Below are 21,054 nucleotides of genomic sequence, written 5' to 3'. Positions count from 1 at the left end.
AGCAAGAGTAGGCACCAGTAAGGAAAAAGGAGCTGGGACTGGCTTACCAGTTCTCCAGCAAAGACAGCTCCAGCAGAAAGAGAATACTTTGCAGCAAGGCATTTACTGTTCAAGCTGAGCAGTGAAAAGGGTGATTAAAACCCAACAAATCCATGTTTTTTTGGAACAGCTTTGTAGCTAAATGACTAGCATCAGGGCCTGGGACAAGTATTTAAATCAGCCATAACAACAAAAAGCGGTTCAGTAAAAAGCAACAGAAAAAGCAGCCTGGAATTAGATCCTGGGACTGTGGCCTCTGTGCATCCACAGCCTCGGGAGCACGCAGTACTGAAACGGGGGAGAGAAGACAAGACAAGACAGAAATATCACCATGAAACAACTGCAGAAGCTTAGTCTCTCTGCTGAAACAGCTTTCAGTGTGTGGCTCCTCACTGGAGAATTGCTCCGCACCAGCAGAGGCTTTACTGGGAATAGGTCTGCGTTTGTGCCATGCTTTGTGCAGAGGCTCTGACACAATTTCATGAAAGGAGGAGAGAGATGAGATTAGCAGTCAAAGAAATCCTTTAAAAACAAAAAAGAGAAAGAGAATAAAACATTATCTAGAGGGTTTTAGGGCTACCTTTGAGCAGAACCTAATGCCACGATCCTGTAACAAGGTACCTGGGAGCTCTGCTCGTCCCTCCCCAGGAAACAGGTTTTAAATTCAGGGCAAAGCTGGACATGATGGAGCCACTCTCCATCATTTATGAGAGGTCTCGGAGAACAGGAGAACCTCTCCTGAACCTCTGCTCTGCACTGGTGAGGCCACAACTGGAATACTGCTTCCAGTTCTGGGCTCACCAGTTCAAGAGAGACAGGGAACTGCTGGAGAGAGTCCAGTGTAGGGCAACAGAGAGGATTAAGGGATTGGAGCACCTTCCTTATGAGGAAAGGCTCAAAGAGCTGGGGCTGGAGAAGAGAAGACTGAGGGGAGAGCTCATCTGTGTTTACAAGTTCCTAAAGGGTGGGTTGAAGGATGATGGAGCCAGACTCTTTTCAGTGGTTTCCAGCAATAGGACGAAGGGCAACGGGCACAAGCTGGAACATGGGAAGCTCCACTCAAATATGAGGAAGAACTTCTTTCCGGTGAGAGTGACAGAGCCCTGGAACAGGCTGCCAAGAGAGGTCGTGGAGTCCCCTTCTCTGGAGATTTTCAAGACCTGCCTTGATGCAGTCCTGAGTGATGTGCTCTGGGCAACCCTACTTTAGCAGGGGAGTTGGACTAGATGATCTCCAGAGGTCCCTTCAAAACTTTGTCAAATCTGTGAATCTGTGACATCTCCATCCCCACTGCCAGGAGCCTTCTGTGATAGGAAGTGCTCCTGGACCATGTACCATCCAGCTGCTTCCCCCTCCACACGCTGCTCCTGAAGCTGCTCAGTGAATAGATGGCAAACGCTGCTCGGCGAAGATAAACACCAAATAATGAGTTTTGGAGGTGAAAATAAAGAGACTGAACATCTCCTGCATGAAAGGGTGCTGCCGTCCAGCCCAGGCTCTGTAGAAATACTCTGAAAACCCTCAGCTCCCAGAAGACAGCAAACAGGATGCTGGCTCTGCTGATAGAGAGGCATAATATTAATCAGGAGCGACGGGTTTAATGTTGCTGAGGAGGGAGTGAACACTCCTGCAGCAGCCTAAAAATCACATTTCAGAGAGTCTCGTGTGCCTTAGCAAAGGAAAAACCTGAATGAGCTCAGTTCAAACACCCACAACATGCAAAAGCAGATGGAGACAGGTCTACCCACCTGAAAAAGGGAAGCCATAGCATACTATCCTCTACCAGAACCACCATGTGAGAGAGTAAAAAAGGGAGATGTATGCCTTGGGTCCTCAGAACTATTACATCACCTTAAGGGAACTATAGGAGCGAGTTCCTGCGATTAGGTGTACAGCCCTAGAACATATTGGAATAGCTCAGCTGAACATGTGTTATTTCCAAACACCTCCCCTCTGCCACGGCACTGGGCTTTCAAAGCCATAAAACAAGCTCCAGAGGCAAAGCACAGAAGCAAAGTCATAACGTACAGGCCAGTAATTTCTACTTTCTGCAAGATTCTGCTCGCTGCAAAACCTTCCTTTCAGTCCTAAGAGGCACTAACGCTTTATAGCGATGGAGCTGAAAATATAAAAGAATTAAGAAATGAAACTCCAGCCAAAGTCTTACATCAGCCGAGAAGAAAAAACTCAGCCTGTCAAGATCTGATTTGCTCAGCTTAAATAAAAGGAACTTTATTAAACATTCAGAAACAGATGAACTTTTCTGTGCCCACTATTTATTGTGTCACCTGCTCTGGAATGGAAGCTGTAGATGCTTTAATAAATACACAGAGAGCTTGTCTACCTTCACTGTAGCTTGTAAACGCTCGTGTATTCTGTGCAAAAATGCTGTTTTGTAACTCCTCTTTCAGTGCATCACAACAGGTCCCCCTCTGCCATCTGCAGCAATGCACGAGGGGAAACAGCCCGCTTTTATCTCCAGTGCCACACGCACAGCAGGATCACAAAAGCTGGATTCTAAACCTCTGCACACACACGCCAACAGATCCTGTATTTACGGTCGAGATTTGGTCAAAATATGACACAAACAGCAATGCTGTTTCCTCGGGAAATTCAACAGGGGGAAGAGTGACGCAGGAGCTGGGGATATGAATTATCTGAGAGCAAGAGACCCCAAACATTAAAGAAAAGAGCCTGCAGCCTCCTGGAAGACAGACCTGCTTATAAAGTATCAAAATGCAGGAAAGATCAGGGGCTGAAGCTTTCTGTTAATGCTTCATGGATTTCTCGTGTCCATAAAAGCTGGAGAGAATTTGAAAAGCGTGCTCAGGAAAAGAACATCCTGCTTCAGAAAAAACAAGGAAAACACATTCTGATGCTGTTCCCTGAATAGCAGATGGCCCATGTGCATAGACAGTCTATACTGTGTGCTTTTTCATGCACTGTGACGTGGTGAGGTCCCATACCTGGAGTTGGCAATAACCAGAGCAGGCAGTGAAACAGCCCTGGGCATTTCCCTTCTGATTTCCACTGAAAAAAGAGGAATCTTCTCAGCGTTCCCCTTGCTTTGCCTACCTGAGGGTGTCAACCTCCTCCTTGGTGATGGCGGTACTTTGCTCAGCTGTGCACTCTTGAGACTTCAGGACCTTCATCTCCACCTCCAGCTGCAGAAGAAAAAAAAGGCATTAGTTCCTCCAGCACTGATAAGGGGGACACGTAAACAGCACAGGGAGGAGGAGGAAATCATGATGCTCTGCACAGCTCAGACCTTTCTCAAGATATGGACATCAAGCACAACTCTTCATGAGTTGAATTAACAAGACATGGTCAACTCTGCTTCCCTTTGCAATCCCTTTTGCCTTCCCCAACATTTTCTCCAAGGTTTCAACACAGAAAGTCAACTGTTTCTCAGCTTCCAGGTATTTCCCCACCCTGTCCCCTATAGATAACGTGATGCAGAGAATTATCTGTGTGGTATCAGGAGCTTGCTGGTACCCGAGATGCAGTATTGACAGTTCAATCTCATTTAGCTCCAATTCCTCCCCAGAAGAAATGAACCAGAGGATTATGCTTTCTCATCCAGGGCAACTCTGAGACACACATTGAATCCAAAAGGCTGGGGAATATTTCCAGCCCTTTCCAATATACGCTCCTCGCTCAGGTAGGTCTGGTGGAACAAACAAACAATTAAGAATACTTTCTGCCTCTGGCCTTGTTTGGGAAGGAACTCACCAGAAAGTACCTCAAAACTCTACAGACACGAAAACTTCTTACTCAGGCTCTACCATTCCCAGGCTCCCTGACATGGGAATCTGTATCCCTAATGCAACTATCAAGACAACGCACAGATTGATAAATGACAGATGTTACTTGTTTCTAAACCCCTCAGAAAATGATTTATTATGGAGTGTAAGCAGAGCCAAACTACCTGGAGGATACTCCAACTTCTGTTCCAGCACCATCTCCCAGCTTAGTCCTCCTTCACACTCATCCTTCAGATTTTGGATTTCCTTTTATTATCTGTCTTTTAGCACCTGGCAACTAATTCCCCTAATAAATCTATTGACAGAAACGATATTTTTCACTCGGGAGGAAAACAATAAGCAATCCATCCCTAATTATAGATGCAAAACTTATGACCACAGAGAGCTCAGTGCTCAGCATCAGGGAAATAATCCATTAATACTCCATTGCCTTCAACAGCATCAATTAGACTCGTAGAACAAAAAAATCCCATTGCAATGGCAAACTTCAAGCTGACAGAAACTCCCTATTTTTTACAATGGAGAGGAACATATTGACACAGAGTCATATTGCTCAGCCAGAACTGAAATTCTGACATATTGCCTCTTTGCCCTTCCATCCTTAGCAGAGAAGACGGACAGAGTATGGCAGAAGGGCGTTAGCAGGAAAGGGCAAAAAAGGGATGGTTGGATTATTCTCCCTCCCCTTTCTCCACAGGGAAGAGCAGGAGAAGGTGGAGATTTTAGCCCAATTTTCCCCCCAGCACCCCGAAGCCCCACGTTCTCCCCCTGCCTATCAAAAGGCATCCAGGAAGAAAAAATAAGCAAAGGCCCACCTGCACCATCAGGCTGTACAAATGTTAATGTATATTAGCTGCCTGATAAGATTATCACAGCCAGAAATGCTTCCCTCAATTTTCTGATTACTGAGCTTATCTCTCCCAGCTCAGCCCATCACAGATGGCTGGGGATAAAGCAAGCATGCCAGATAATTCCAGGAATGTGAATAAAAGGTACCGGGACGAGGAGCGGGCTTCAATTCCAACCTCCTTCTAGCAGGAAAACACTCATTATATCTCCTTTTTCCCGTGTCTGCTGAAGCCTGGATGTGTTTGCTTTTTAAGAGTTTTGTGCTGCTTTCTGGACTGCGTGTGGACAGCATTTGAAGATGGAAGGGCTGGTAAATATGTTATTTATCATGGGCTAAGAGGGCTCAGCCTCGAGTCCAACCGCCACCTGCTCACCCACAGGAGCAGATAAATCACAGACACCTTCTCCAGGGAGACGGGGGAATGGAAGGGGTGGGCGAGTTATTTGCTGTCTTGATGTGGGGTCTCTTGTGTTGGCTGCATAGAAAGGGAAAAAAATGGAGTGTGTAATGGGCAAAGGGGATGGGAGAGTGAATGAACACACGCTGAAGTGACTGCTGCCATGGAAAGCATCAGTACAGGGCTCGCCTGATCCACAGCGGTGACAAATTAGCGCCAGGTACGCTCAGCAGCGGCGTGATGAGGTTCTGCTGGGTTTCTAAGAGTATGTCGTTGAAGGAGAATGAGGAGGGATTGTCATTTCTCTGTTCCTCCAGTTTTCAAGCACCGAAACTACCTAGACTGAAAATCCAATGTGCTTGTGGTGGAAAGGGAGAGGGGGGCACGGTGATACCTTGAGAGATGAAACAGGCTCGAGCGGTTCAGTGCTGACACAGACCTGCTTCCCTCAACTGGGAGTAAAACTGCTGGAGAGTTTCAAGTTCAGGCCAAGGAACAACTTTGTGTCACAGCAAATTATTGTCATTAAAACCTCATTAATTGTTTATTTCAAAAAAGAATGTTAAACAGTTAAGGTATTGAGTACTTCATTCAGAATTTGCAGCTTGTTTCCTTTAATTGTTTGGGTTTGGTAAGGAAAATATCCCTGCCTGCCAGTCTCACAGAAGATATTAAAAATGTTATTTTATTTATGTCTTTTCCAGGGCAAAAAAAAAAAGTTAATTGAGATAAGATGGAGTAGCTTATTGTTGGGATCCAATTCTGCTTTTCTGAAGGCAGCACAGTGCAGGCAAATAGGTCTTTGTGAAACAAGAACGAAGAGAACAGCAAAAGAGAGCAAAAAAAATCAGGAATCCATTGATTAAAAGCTTCCTCTGACTTGCAGTTCTGCCTGCTGGATAATCCAAGCAGAAGGTGCTGTTGCCAGGCTCTGGTGAGACCTGGCACACTGGTACCTGTTAATGCAGTGTCAGACACGAGCTGGACCCATGTCCATCCTGCCCGGGGTGTGGGCAGGGGAAAAAGCAGAGAAAAGAGGCAGAAACGCAGCAGAACTGAATGGGGAAAATAAGCAAGAGGAGGGCAGTAAGAGGAGAAATACAAATCCATATCCTACATAAGTCTGAGAGGTGGGGAGGTCACCAAGACCATACCCCCTCAGGGTAGCAATGGGGACCAGGTCAGATGCATGACATGAGTCCCCGTGGTGGCTGTTTGTCCTTCCCTGCCCACTCGTCCTCTTGGATCAGTGGCACAGAATGGCCTCAAGGAGAGATAAAGAGAGGAAGAGCCCATCTCCTCTTGCCGTTTTCTCTGCCTAATTCCCATCACTTCCCCATTCCTCAATTAATTCCCAGTACTGGTCTCTTTTGTTCACCAGATGCCACTTTCAGCAGGCATTTTCTGCATTTTGGACTAACTCAATATTCCTGTCTAAACTCTTTCAATTTTTATCAATAATTTTATATAACTGGCTGAGTTCAACTTTCATTACTTTGAATACATTAAAGTATCAGAAGCCATTACCCAGCAGAGAGGGGAAAAGGGCTGTTCAAATTGCAGCTCCTCACTGTATTCCCCCATTCACTCCTGACTGACCCAGGTCAGGCTTGGATCCTTCAACTCTCTTTTATGTTGATCTGGCTCTTAACTAGCACCGAGAGCAGGGAGAGAATATTGTCCCCAAACACAGCATTGGATCTCTTTTACCCTGAAAACTCCACGAGAAGGACCCAAGTACCTACAACTCCTGCAGGAGCTTCAGGGTTAATATTGCCCAGGGTCAGCCCCCCAGTGATGTCCCCTCTGTACACAACACATTAGCATCTTGAAAAGAAACCAAGCTATTAGTTTTCATTTTTTTTTGAAGTTACCCAAGGTTTTTATGACACTGGAAAAGGCAGAATAACAAGTAATGTCAGAGCCCACGACTTGTGAACACAACACATAAACAGGTAGTTAACATTTTGAGGATGTGATGTTCTCTTCTCAGAAGACACTGGAGCCTCTTGCTCTCAAACCAACAGGATCCCCTTTATCCTGAACCTTTTCTACTCTCTTTCACTGCAAAACCATGAACTTTATTGCTCTCGATACAAAGGGATTAGGACATATCCTGATATAGATCTATATCAGGATATAGAATGTTCACTCCCACAAATACCCCAAGAGATGAAATACAGATATTTTTCCAAAATAAGTAGTCAAAGCAGAGAAAGAGAGGAAGGAAGAACATGGATGAATTTCTGTCTAGTGTTTAATTAAACGAAATATCGTTTTTCTTTCAGCTTTACTTTTAAACCTGCCTGGACAAGATTTCAAGGTGGTGGTTCTCCAAGTGCTAATGACATAGCAAACACCCACAGCAGTGCAAGAAACGTGTTCCTTGCTGGTTCTCTCTTCTGCAGGAATTATTTAAAGATACATGAGATGACAGGAGAAACACAAAATTATAAATCCATCTCCTGACAGCTAGAAGAAACAAACTTCTACTTTATAGAGCTGATGACAGGAGAAACACAAAATTATAAATCCTGACAGCTAGAAGAAACAAATTTTTACTTTATAGAGCCGATTTTCTTGGTATATTTCTGACATTTGTCAAGTCTGACCCGTATTTTTGTCCTCTCCAAAAGAAGTATCTGAGCCTCCGCAACCCCACGGACCTGCTGTTCCTCCCACTTGATTCCAGCAGATTCAAGTCCTCCTGAAGACAAACCTTTCCCAAGCATCCCACTGGTCTACTGTCCACCCCCCATCTCCAAAAGGAGACTTATCACAAGACTTAAGCTTCTAAATCAATCTAATAAGTCACCCTTGAAAATCACATCTGTGAACTTCTGACTATTTTAACCCACAGCCCAAAATAACGACCCAATCTCTGTCCAGGTGCCTCATTTTGGGTCGTAAAGGACTCAAAATCTAAAGGATTTCAACTCGCTGCAAAAGTTGGGATTTGCACGTTGGAGAAAAGGGGTTGGTTTATTCGCCCACATCATGTACACATATTTCACAGAACACATGCTGGAGACATACAGTTATTATTTGAATAATGAGTGAATTTTAGTGAGGGGCTGATACAGCAATCTTATCCTGATGAAGTGTGCCTGCACGTCATTCAGCATTCTTGGAACTGTAAAAAAGCAGGAAATGCTGAATCCATTATAAATGGCTAAAGGTTTATTTAACAATGGGCTGATGCAACATCCTTTGAAAGGCCTTCCTCAGCAAAAGAGCTGATTTTAAAAGGCAGAGATAAATAGGAACTGAATTGCACGGAGCCAGCATGGAAAGGTGAATTGAGAGGTTGTGTTTGACTACAAGTCTCAACACAATTCAGGAAGGTATTTAAATACATAAATATTTAAATATATGAAAAGCAAGGAGGTTTGGAAAGGAAGAACGTACACTAAAATAGACAAGAACAGAGAAATGAGACCCTGAGTAAGGCCCGTACACTGAGGTTTGAAAACAGGCAAACTACTGTTCCCCAGGAGCTTGATACGCCCGTTATTGTAGTGATGCTATTTGTGCTTCTCTCCAAGGATGCAGCAGTGACTAAGGATCTCATTTGTCTCTCTTCCCACAGAGCAGCACAACAAGCCTGGTGACCTCCTGCTGTCTGCAAGCTTAGAAATCAGGCACCGGGACAGAAATCAAACCTACATGAGCACTGGTGGGGTGTCACAAGGGATCGAAACTGGGCCCAATTGTTTAACATCTCCATAAGAGATCTGGATGATGGGACCTAGTGTGAACCGATGACATTTGATGATGACACCAAACTGTGGGGGGAGTAGACATTTCAGAAGGACAACCTGGATAGGCTGGAAGAGTGGGCTAACAAGAACATTATGAAGTTCAACAAGAACAAGTGTAGGGTCTTGCTTCTGGGAAAACATAATCCAGGAGTTCAGCACAGGCTGGGGAGCAGCTCTATGGAAAGGGATCCGGGGGTCCTGGTGGACAACAAGCTCAAGATGAGCGAGCAGTGTGGTGAACATTGTGCTGCTGAGGCAAGGAAAGCCAACAAGGTGCTGAGCTGCATCAACAAGGGCATCACCAGCAGAGATAAACAGGTCATTATCCCACTCTACACAATGCTTGTCAGGCCACACTTGGAATACGGTGTTCAATTTTGGTCCCTGCTATACAGAAAAGATGGACAGGCTGGAGAGGGTCCAGAGAAGGGCCACAAAGATGGTCAAAGGACTGGGAAGCCGGCCATATGGGTAAAGGCTGAGATAACTGGATCTGCTCAACCTTGAGAAAAAAAGGCTTAGGGAGACCTTATCACCATGTTCCAGAATTTAGAGGGTGGCTACAAGAAGATGGAGTCTCCCTTTTTACAAGGAGTCACATGGAAAATAGAAGGGTTAATGGGTAAAAGTTGCTCCTGGGGACATTCCAATTGGACAGAAGAGGAAAATTTTTCACAATGAGAACCCTCAGCCGTTGGAATAATCTCCCCAGGGAAGTGGTGGATTCCCCATCGCTGGGCATTTTTAAGATTCAGCTGACAGGGTGCTGGGCCATCTTGTCTAGACTGGGCTTTTGCTAAGAAAGGTTGGACCAGAAGATCCTTGAGGTCCCTTCCGACCTGGGATTCTATGAGTCTATGACCAGTGAGTTTAACTTGGGTGCCCAGCAATTCCATGAGGTGTAAGACACCATGCTGAGCACTTCCACAGATCATTCTGCTCTGCAAAAGCAGCATCACCTCTTCCATTCCCCCAACACAACGATGTGCTGAAGGGCTCTTCCCCTAAAACATCTGCAGAGAGGCACAGATGGGGAGAGCAAAACCTCACCAGATTTCTTAGTGAACTTCACCCTTCATCAAAGAAATAGGACAATACTTGCAAAAGAAAATATTACTTGCCATTTAGAAACAGGCTGAGCAGCCCAGGATTAGTTGGTACATTTCCTTGGGAAAAGTAATCCTTGATGCTCTTGTGAAACAAAGGCAATAAACCCAAAGAAAATCAGATATTCAATAAAAAGTGGTTTAGAACTACCTATTTCCCACTTGGCTGAAGCGAAAAAAAAAAAAATCTTCTTTCTTTTTTTTCCTTTTTCCCCTCTTTAAAGACAAGGGTCAGAGTTGCCAGTCTCTATGGCTTATCCAATCTGTACCAAACCTGCAGAGCTTTTATCACTGAGAAGACAGGGCTAGAAGCAACCTCCCAGCAAACAGTTTCCTAAAAACATACTCATGCATATATATTATTGCAGATACACACAAACTGGGAAATGGACATATGCTGACTTCTGCTTCTCTCCAATACAGTCTGGATTGTGGCTTTTTCTCCTCCTGTTGCAGTAAAAAGAGAGCAATTTTTCAAGTTTATACCGAATGTCATTCTATTTCATTTCCAAATATAATCTCCCAGAGAGAAGGTTCGCTTGCCCTATTTCCAATCTCGAAAGTTAATACACAAATTTATATTCCTTTCTCCCACTCGCTCTCCTAAATTAAGAGGCGTAATTACTAGGAACGCTTGCTACAAACGAATAAAGTGCCAAGGGAGAAGGAGCTGTCACTGCTGGACGTCTGCAGCAGCCACCCCTCCTCTCCCCCCCGTCCCCGGAGGATCCTGCTTATGAGGCAGTTTCTATCTCCCCTATTAGCAGGGGGGGCTCACACGCCGCCGCAGACGCCGAGCCCTCCCTTTCCAGATAGGACAATCATAAGGAACAAAAATCACAAAATTAACTTCAGCCTGTCGAGGAGCCGCTGGTGCTTGCAAGGATCATTCCTCCCAAATTCACCTCCTGCCTCCCCCCCCAGCCCCTCTGACCTCTCGGGTGACATCAGGTTTCCTTAATGACAGCCGAGAAACTCAGATCTGCCATCTAAATATTCAGCCCCAGACTCATCCCTCTCCCCCCCCCTCCAGCACCCTCTCAAAAGGAAGATTGATTATTATAATCAGACTTAGCTCTGACACAGCATTTGCATTTTTCAAAGCACAGCATAGTCATTAACTAATTCATCTACCCCAAGGGAGCCCTAACGAGCTTTCACCTCTCTCCCCTCTGATTCCCAATCTGCAGGAGGCTTCTCTTCCAACACCTCCCTTCCACATTGTGCTGCACAATGTGCAACTTGGTGGAACTCCAGACGGGCTCAGCCAGCCAGATCCAGCCCTGCTGCAGAGGGACACAGCTCTGCCACCACGGCTCAAGGGGACGGATGCACACACACCCTATTTAACACCAGTTACCCTAAGGCTTCCCTGGGCAATCCCGAGGGTATAGGGTAGTACAGGAAACGGTTTCTGTTCTGCAAAGTAAGGCTGACACCACAGGGGTCCCAAAATTACTGTATTCCCATACGAGAAGCATCAGCCCGAGCGGGTAGTACAGGAAACGGTTTCTGTTCTGCAAAGTAAGGCCGATGCCACGGGGGTCCCAAAATTACTGTATTCCCATACGAGAAGCATCAGCCCGAGCTGCGTGCCCAGCTGTGAGGATGGGAAGGAAAAATAATACACATTTTAGATGCCGTGCTAAGGGACACGGTGTAGGGGATGACTTTGTAGAGTAGGGTAGATGGTTGGACTCGATGATCCCAAGGGTCTCTTCCAACCTAGACGATTCTATGATTCTAAAACAGCATCACATCACCCCCTCCAAACCCCAGCCTCCTCCTGCACAGCCCCATCCAACAGCTCAGGCACTCACCTGCCACCTGCTTCTCTTCCAACACCTCCCTTCCACATTGTGCTGCACAATGTGCAACTTGGTGGAACTCCAGACGGGCTCAGCCAGCCAGATCCAGCCCTGCTGCAGAGGGACACAGCTCTGCCACCACGGCTCAAGGGGACGGATGCACACACACCCTATTTAACACCAGTTACCCTAAGGCTTCCCTGGGCAATCCCGAGGGTATAGGGTAGTACAGGAAACGGTTTCTGTTCTGCAAAGTAAGGCCGATGCCACGGGGGTCCCAAAATTACTGTATTCCCATACGAGAAGCATCAGCCCGAGCTGCGTGCCCAGCTGTGAGGATGGGAAGGAAAAATAATACACATTTTAGATGCCGTGCTAAGGGACACGGTGTAGGGGATGACTTTGTAGAGTAGGGTAGATGGTTGGACTCGATGATCCCAAGGGTCTCTTCCAACCTAGACGATTCTATGATTCTAAAACAGCATCACATCACCCCCTCCAAACCCCAGCCTCCTCCTGCACAGCCCCATCCAACAGCTCAGGCACTCACCCGCCACCTTCTTCCCCAAACACCTACCCCTCTGCCCCAGCGCCCGCTCCAGGCTCTTCTCACCCCTCCAAAGCTTCCAAATTCTGACCCTCCCTGTCACCCACCTCCCTCTGCTCATCTCCCTGTCCTGCCCCAGCACCCTGTCCCCCTCGTGCTCCACATGGTGGCAGATTAGTGTTAATGAGCAATACCGTCTAATTGGAAGTGCTTAACACGTATTCAGATGATGCATTTCAAATACTCCTGTCTGCAATACTTAAGAGAAAAAAACAAGTCAGGAAAATATTTATTTTCTCTCTTGCTTTTTGATCTACAGCAAATAGGGCTGTTCCCTGAACAGGGGATAAGGTGACAGTTCTGATATTGCTATTCTGCAGCAACGCACCAAGGACCAAGACTTGGTATCTCAACTGGGGTACAGAAGGGTGGGCAAAACCCAGCAGCTTTTAACAGCCTGAATGCTCCTGTTGACCCATTTCACCCTTTTTACCCACAAGTGGTATGTACAAAACCATACAGGGGCTCTGGAAGGAGCCCATCCTTCTGTTTGAAGGACACATGCTCTGCTGATGCACCAGCAGGTCTGAAGGCAACCGCCCTGGTCCCATGTCAACAGCAAGTAATGTGGTCCCGGTCACCACACGGGTATCAATTCAGGAGGGTTTTGACTGTTTTACCTTCTTGAGCTTTGTTCCCCACTTTAGGCTGTATTTATTTCTTGCCAGCATTCCGGGATGGGTGAAAGATGTGACAGTTTGGAAATAAGCACTACTGGGCACTTCAGCAGGATGGAAGCTGGCTCGGAGCTCAAGATGAACAGAACTGGAAATTCGAGGGGAAAAGGAACAAATATTCTGTGCAAGAGACCCACCGAGCAAGGAAACTGGGAATGTTGCTCCAGGCTCTTCTCACCCCTCCAAAGCTTCCAAATTCTGACCCTCCCTGTCACCCACCTCCCTCTGCTCATCTCCCTGTCCTGCCCCAGCACCCTGTCCCCCCCTGCTCCACACGGTGGCAGATTAGTGTTAATGAGCAATACCATCTAATTGGAAGTGCTTAACGTGTATTCAGATGATGCGTTTCAAATACTCCTGTCTGCAATACTTAAGAGAAAAAAACAAGTCAGGAAAATATTTATTTTCTCTCTTGCTTTTTGATCTACAGCAAATAGGGCTGTTCCCTGAACAGGGGATAAGGTGACAGTTCTGATATTGCTATTCTGCAGCAACGCACCAAGGACCAAGACTTGGTATCTCAACTGGGGTACAGAAGGGTGGGCAAAACCCAGCAGCTTTTAACAGCCTGAATGCTCCTGTTGACCCATTTCACCCTTTTTACCCACAAGTGGTATGTACAAAACCATACAGGGGCTCTGGAAGGAGCCCATCCTTCTGTTTGAAGGACACATGCTCTGCTGATGCACCAGCAGGTCTGAAGGCAACCGCCCTGGTCCCATGTCAACAGCAAGTAATGTGGTCCCGGTCACCACACGGGTATCAATTCAGGAGGGTTTTGACTGTTTTACCTTCTTGAGCTTTGTTCCCCACTTTAGGCTGTGTTTATTTCTTGCCAGCACTCTGGGATGGGCGAAAGATGTGACAGTTTGGAAATAAGCACTACTGGGCACTTCAGCAGGATGGAAGCTGGCTCGGAGCTCAAGATGAACAAAACTGGAAATTCGAGGGGAAAAGGAACAAATATTCTGTGCAAGAGACCCACCGAGCAAGGAAACTGGGAATGTTAATTTAAACCCAAGAGTTTATCAGAGTATAATTACATATTTCAACTCTTGCTTCCAAGGGAAAGAGCAGATGAGGGATTGCTCCACATCCAAACCCCCTCCCTTTGCTCTAACAGCTCGTTCTGAAGAAGGATCACCTAATTTCCATGTTCACTCAGCTCAGAGCCTCTCTGCTGTTATCAGCCTCGCTCCACCACTTTCACCAGCACACAGATGACTGTTGCCTTTAATTACTACCGAAAGCTCCTCCCACCAGGGAGAGCAAAACAGCTGGTGTCCACCGAGAGAAGGAAACTCCGGAGTAATTAGCTTTAAATGGCTGACACCTCCTACCCATTCCTCCCGGTTAGAACAGCAAAACACAGAACAACAGGCTCTTTAGGGACGTGTCAAGGTGTCGGAGTGAATGTGCCCCAACCCAGGCCAGCGTGGCTGTGACACTGGCACAATGGAGTTGGCTGCTCTCAAGAAGAGCATCACACAGGTCACTTCTTTCCAGCAGAAGGAGGCACTTTTGCTACAAGCAAGTCTTCCGGCAGCTGTAATTCAGAGGCAAAGCAGCAAATAAATCTGCAAAGATGTCATACCTTCCCCCGTGCAAAGTTTGAATACAGTTTGTTTCCTGAAAATATACCCTCGAGGAGTTTCTGGAGCATTCAGTCAACAAATTCTCATTACATGGTAGCTTGTAATCCCACCTCTCGCACCCCCATCAGTTTCCTTGTGGAAAAAATCATCACATGATAAAGAGTCAGAGAAGAATCTATGCGTTTTACCAACCACCCAGGAAGAAGATCAAAGGGGTAAGGAAAGAGGAATCTAACATCCATTTTTGTTCCCTTGTCTCCTAACATAAATACAGTGGAATCAATCTCTGCTTAATACTGTAAGAGAGCAAAGGAGCCTTCACTGAGTGCTAGACTTGAAAATTGAACTTAATCCTCTTGCTCCGACTCACATGGAACAACTCCACAGCCTGTACTTCAACGTGCTTTTAAGAAGAGCTCTCTGGCTCCTGCTGCATCTCCAGCCCAATTTTGCAGTTCGTTACAGCCAGGAGCACTGTCTTCTGGCACGTCTCGGCAGAGGGAGGGAGGGAGGGAGAGCAGGGACCAGCAGAGCTTCGTGCTCAAGGTGCTTTCTCAGCTCCCAGAGATGGGAAACGGGAGGATGGGGCAGGGGAACCAGCTCCGGGGAAGCAGCAGCTCTCAACAGCCCCTCAGCTGCCTTCAGGAGAGTGGGAGATGCTTGAAAGAGTCTTGTTCCCCAAACCCTTCCCCAAAAAACAGGGTAAAAAGAGCAGACTGAGGGTTTTCTAGCTACATGACCCATCCCGAGGCCCTCCAGTGACAACAAGCAGTGGGCTTTTAATGTGTAAGAAGTGGGAAATCTCTCTCTTTGTGCCAAAAAGCAAAGGTTACAGGGCCCTGCCGGGGCTGCTCTGCCCATGGCAGCCTTTCGGGATTATTCCTGCGGTCCCTCCAGCTGCCAGCAAGCAATCACAGAAAAAAAAAAAAACAAACAGCAATTCCCTCTCAAATACCGCGTGTTCAGTTCTGGTGCCAAAGCAGAAACCTGGCATTTTAACCTTTGGTGAACATGTTCCTGCTGCCACCAACAATAAAGTCCGCAGTTCAGCTGGGAGGGGAGGGAAGGTGTAATAAATGTGCGGTGGATGACATTAGCACTGAATATAGCATCAACAGGACAGGGCCTGGCAGGAGCTCGATTTTCTACAGCCAGTCTTTAGAGGTTAATGAAATATTCATAAATAAGTTAAAATTCTCCTGACAAGCTAGATCCTGTAATACAACAAAGAGTTGTCAGCCTCAATTAAGGGATTCCAAGGAGGCAGGGCACTGCCATTCATTATTTAGGAAGAGGTCAGAGGAAAAATTCTGCTCTATGATCTTCTTGTCTCTGTGGATAAATTCGGTTTCGCAGCTCCTGCTGGAGGACTCTGCTGCCCTGACAGAGCAGCTCATGGAGACCCCAGCCTGCCACCACTGCTGCCCACCCCCAGCATCTAACAGCCCACGGCAAAAAACACTGGGAACCAGCTCTTCTAAGGGCACCGAGACGCAAAAAGATCAAAAGCAAAACAAATAACGTAGCAAGCTGATTAGGCTGTCAGTGCAAGGACTAAGACAGTCTCGAAACTGCATGTTTTTTAAGCCTTTATTTCCCTTTTTGTACACACAAATCTGGCCCTGGGCAAGAAGAAAAGTATCCAGCAACCTTTGATCTGCAGACACATCCACTGAACGCGCCCCTCAATGCCCCTGTAGATCCCTCCCTCTTCACATCCTTCCTTATGCTCAGGATAAACTGTGCCTCCAGAATTGCATTTCTCAGATCAGATCTCTCAGGATGGTCCTCTTCTGATGCAGGTAAAACTTCCCAGGACTGTGAAACCAGGAGGAAACTGGTCTCCATCCTTGTTACAAGCAAGTTGGAGATTGATTACTTTGTACCATCTCAACATGATTCCTAGAAGTCTGGAAGGACTTCTCTGGAAGCACATGTTCCTTTTACTGCTTCTCCAAGCAGTAAAAAGGAGCAGAAATTACTGAACCCTAAACTATTCCAGGCCCCATCCCTGGAATTGTCAAGACCAGGTTGGATGTGGCTTTGAGAAACCTGGTCTAGTGGGAGGTGTCCAGGGCAGGGGGTTGGAACTGGATGATCTTTAAGGTTCCTTCCAACTCTAACCATTTTATGATTTTCCCTGCAATCCGGCAGTATCTGTCCCACAGGGAGCCCAAAGGCAGCTCTCCACTTTTAGCCACCTTACATATATATATATATATATATATTAAACCACTTTTTTTTTTTTCCATGAGTCCTAACCCCATGTCAACTGTTGGTGCCTTCAATGAGAAAATGGAACCAGTCCTGCCAAAACCAAACGGTGCTGCAGAGTTCCATAAAACTTCCACGTTAATGCATCCAACAGCAGGTTCATTTGTGTAATGGGACTTTTAAACAGATCATTTATTTCTTTTTAATTTGAAGGGAATGTACTATTTGATCCCATGTGCCTGGCTAGATTTTTAAAACAGAGATAAACCACAAGAATTGACTCACTAAGTCTTTCTTCTAACCCAATTAAAATAGCACTGAGATATGGATGTGCAGAAGTGTCATGGACTGATCATGTCTCTGGTCTACAGGCAGTTTGTCACCACTCTTCTACCAAGATCCCAGAGCTCCCACCATGCTCTGCTTTGCCCGTGGTCACAGGCAACAGATGCCTGTGATGTTACCATAGTTTTGTGTGTTGAACGTGAATTTTCCAAGAGGGAACGTGCAGCAGATGCAACACGACCAGCTGAAGCCATTCATCATTCCCTATGCTGAGAGGGGAAAAAAAAACCAAAACCAAGGAACAAAATTCTGTCTCTGGTCGTCAGAGCTCACTCTATTCCTACACTGTGGGGAACAACAAGGGCTAATTTTAATGTACGTGTTTACAACAAGCACTGAGAGCGAGCTCTCTGCTAGGAAAAGGAACTCTGAGTACTCCTATCCCTCTGCTCCAGGGTTTACTCTGCCTGAGGAACCAAAGTTCTACAGAAAAAATACAGGGAGAAAAGGTGAAGCAGGGCATCATCGGTGACTCCTGCACACTCACCCTCCTCACTCCAACAAATCACATTTCTAAATTAACATGATAAAGTCAAGAATAATACAAACACTGTGAAGTATACACAGAACAAACAAGCAAGAAAAGGCTCTGCTGAAATAAAACTACCTGATGGAGAAAGAAGATGTCTCAGACATTGATCATCAAAACACAAACAAAATTCACCGAAGATCCTGGGTCAAAAAATATGAACGCACAAACACAATTACTGATAGCACAAAGCAGGAAGGGTCTATCACAGAGGAGCATCAATAGATAAGCCAGAAGCTCACTGAAAACTGAAGGAACAGCCACAGAATTGCAATGGAATATTGCAAGACACCCAACAGCTAGAACCTCTGCTACAAACGGAGTCTCCATCAATCAGGATGTAGAGAAGAGGACAAAGAACTAGGTGGATGAATCAATCCCAGGATGAACATCAGGGCTGTGCTCACTGGAAACAGGGAATGTGAGGCTGAAATCATACAATCATAGAATCATATGGGGTTGGAAGGGACCTCTGGAGATCATCTAGTCCAACCTCCCACCAGAGCGGGTCTACCTAGAACACGTTGCACAGGAACGTGTCCAGGTGGGGTTTGAATGTCTCCAGAGAAGGAGACTCCACCACCTCTCTGGGCAGCCTCTTCCAGGGCTCTGCCACCCTCACAGTGAAGAAGTTCCTCCTCATGTTTAGGTGGAACTTCTTATACTCAAGTTGGTGCCCATTTCCTCTTGTCCTGTCACTGGGCACCACTGAGAAAAGACCAGCCCTGTCCTCCTGACACCCTCCCTTTAAGTATTTGTATGCATTAATTAGATCTCCCCTAAGCCTTCTCTTCTCAAGCCTGCAACGACTCAAGTCCCTAAGCCTCTCCTCAGTAGGAGAGATGCTCCAGGCCCTTAATCACCTTTGTGGCCCTCAGATGGAGAAAAGGAAGAGCTGATTTTTTTCAGGAAATTTTCAGGACAGAGAGAACCTGGCTGTAGGGATACCTCTGCAGAAGGTACTGCTGAAACATCAGGTGGAACAATCTGACCACTCTGGTCACTCATCTTCAAAGAAGACAGGGAAATACAGGAAGAGATTTAAAGAAAGCTGCAGGATTCATAAGGAGACTGAAGAGCCTGTTTTAAAAGAAGACTGAAAGAGCTTGATTTGTTTAACCTAGACAAATGAAATACTGGGAGAGAACAATTGTTCTCTATAAATATGTCACAGCATAAATATGAGGGAGGAAGAACCGTCACTGTAGTTTAAGGAGAACATTAGCACAAGAAAAAATGGATATTAACTGCACATATATTTTCAGTTGGAACGGGGAAGGTTTCAGCTCTTGGAGCAGTCTTTCAATGACAGTAATGGGACAAACAACCCAAGCAGTTTCAAGACAAGGCTGATAAATTTATGAACTAAGGTATATGCTGCAATTGCCTCAGTTACCAAAGGACTGGACTTTATGATCTAAAAGTCCTCTTCCAGTCTTCTGTTACTACATCATTTCATTTTGGATCAGCTTTTTTGCTGTCTTTTTATAACCAGATTCATGTTTTTCAATCTGATTTGAGAACTGGATATTTCCCTAAAATTGCCTTCCTAAAGCTACTGCTGTGTTCATGCTGCTGCTCAGCTGAACATTGAGCTGCTCGTCCTCATCCGTCTTGGGTTTGCTCGTCTCACATAAGGCGTTAGGATAAGATCTGTCAAGTGCTGAGGAGGTTTGCTGTCGTCTTACTAAATCAGCTCGGAAATGATAAAACACACCTTTGATGGATGGAGACTTCCTGCACCAGTTGGTTTGTCTCCATTCCCCTCCCAACCTCTTGGTTCTATATATCTTCCAGCAAAGCTTCATTTTTATTTATAACTACGTGCTTAGTACTCTAATCCCACATTTAATTGCCATCCCATTGTAGATAGTCCAGAGAATTTATATTTCCACTAATGAACGCCACTTATGCCTGGTCCGTTGTCTTTCTTGCTTTATTACAGAATGGTTAGAGCTGGAAGAGACCTTAAAGACCATCCAGTTCCATCCCCCAGCCATGGGCAGGGACACCTCCCACTACACCAGGTTGCTCAAAGCCCTGTCCAACCTGGCCTTATGTTTAATTATTCTTAAATAAGAATTAAATGAGCTATATTGTCAAATTATCCAGGGCAGGTCCTTGTATACTAAAGTTTACTTCTTTCATATCATCATATGTATAAAGTAAATATAAATACATATGTGTAATATCATATGTATAAAGTAAATATAAATCTTACATATTATCATATTGCTATAAAGTGAAATGTAACCAAATTTTTATCCTTGCTAAATACTTCTCTTAAGTATCAAAAGTTATAGTTCTTACAAGTCTGGGGTCTGATGGAACCACTGGAAAGGAAAGTCTGTCAGTAATAATGCGAACGGTTTATGAACTCTGTGGGTCTCTGGTTGTTTAAATATTGATGCCTGTTGTGATTTTCCCAAAGTTTTTGTGATTTTTCCATGGCGCCTCCCGAGTTAACAGCTCGTTCCCAACTACATCACGCCCGGTGCTCTCTGTGCTCATTTCTTTCATGTGTTCTCCTTTCTGTCTTCATCACTTCTCCTGACAACCATCAGTGTAGGCAGTCACTGACATTTAAGTTAATCCTAAACATTATGGTTTCATCAGACTGAACACATGATTTGGCTCCTTAACTATTCCTGACCTGCTGCCCTTAAATAAAGGTCTCCTGTTCTTTGCCGAGGGTTAACCAACACTTTTACTCAAAGCAGAAGGAATTCATTATTCTCATTTTAAGGTGACTTTATTTCTTCTGTAAGGACACTCAATTTATGCCATTCATTTTGTGACTGCTACATTCTTGGACTTCAAATCTTCTTTACCTCCCACCCTGCTACGCAATTCTTCCGATTCTTATATCCTTCCTTTTTAATCTGCTGGAGGCTGAAATATAATTTGTTCCAATGAGCAGGCTATAGATTTCAGAGCCCACATGGGCCAAGCTGTCTTTTGAAGATGAAAGCCAAAAGATACCCAGAGCACCTCAGGGCAATGAAAATACAGGTGATGCTTTTTTTTAATACCAAGCTGACTTCCCTCAGGGATTAATGATGGAGAAAAAAAAAAACCCTTGACACGAATGCCCCCTGCTACAGAACTGGACTGAAAGAAAGTTGTAAGATCAGGGATCACAGCCGTTGTCAAACGGCAAGCTGGAGCCAAACAATCCCCTCCTGACTACAAAGGGAGATGAAAAAGGCAAATGAAAATCAGAAAAACTAGCACATCTTCTGCTTCCCTCCCTCATGGAGAGGAAGAAAGAAAATATAACAAAGGGGAAAGTGTTTGCTACAAATAATATTTTGGTGTGAGCAAAGCGAGCTCTGAGCTCTATGTAGAGCAAGGAACCATAA

The 21,054-nt window shown here is 45.4% G+C and overlaps 1 protein-coding gene across 1 annotated transcript in view; it reads right to left on the bottom strand.

Moving 5' to 3' along the window:
* MAD1L1 (MAD1 mitotic arrest deficient-like 1 (yeast)) overlaps positions 1–21,054 on the bottom strand; it is a 412,943-nt gene that overhangs the window by 167,442 nt on the left and 224,447 nt on the right. Inside the window, exon 14 of the mRNA XM_014946202.1 lies at positions 3,115–3,203. Within this exon, the coding sequence (XP_014801688.1) occupies positions 3,115–3,203 (89 nt within the window). The remainder of the gene's footprint in view (positions 1–3,114; positions 3,204–21,054) is intronic.

Source organism: Calidris pugnax, unplaced genomic scaffold, assembly GCF_001431845.1.
Source record: "Calidris pugnax isolate Ruff unplaced genomic scaffold, ASM143184v1 scaffold123, whole genome shotgun sequence".
Lineage (NCBI taxonomy): Eukaryota > Metazoa > Chordata > Aves > Charadriiformes > Scolopacidae > Calidris > Calidris pugnax.
The sequence above is the reverse complement of the archived record's forward strand: the minus strand, read 5'-3'. Positions and strand labels throughout refer to the sequence as shown.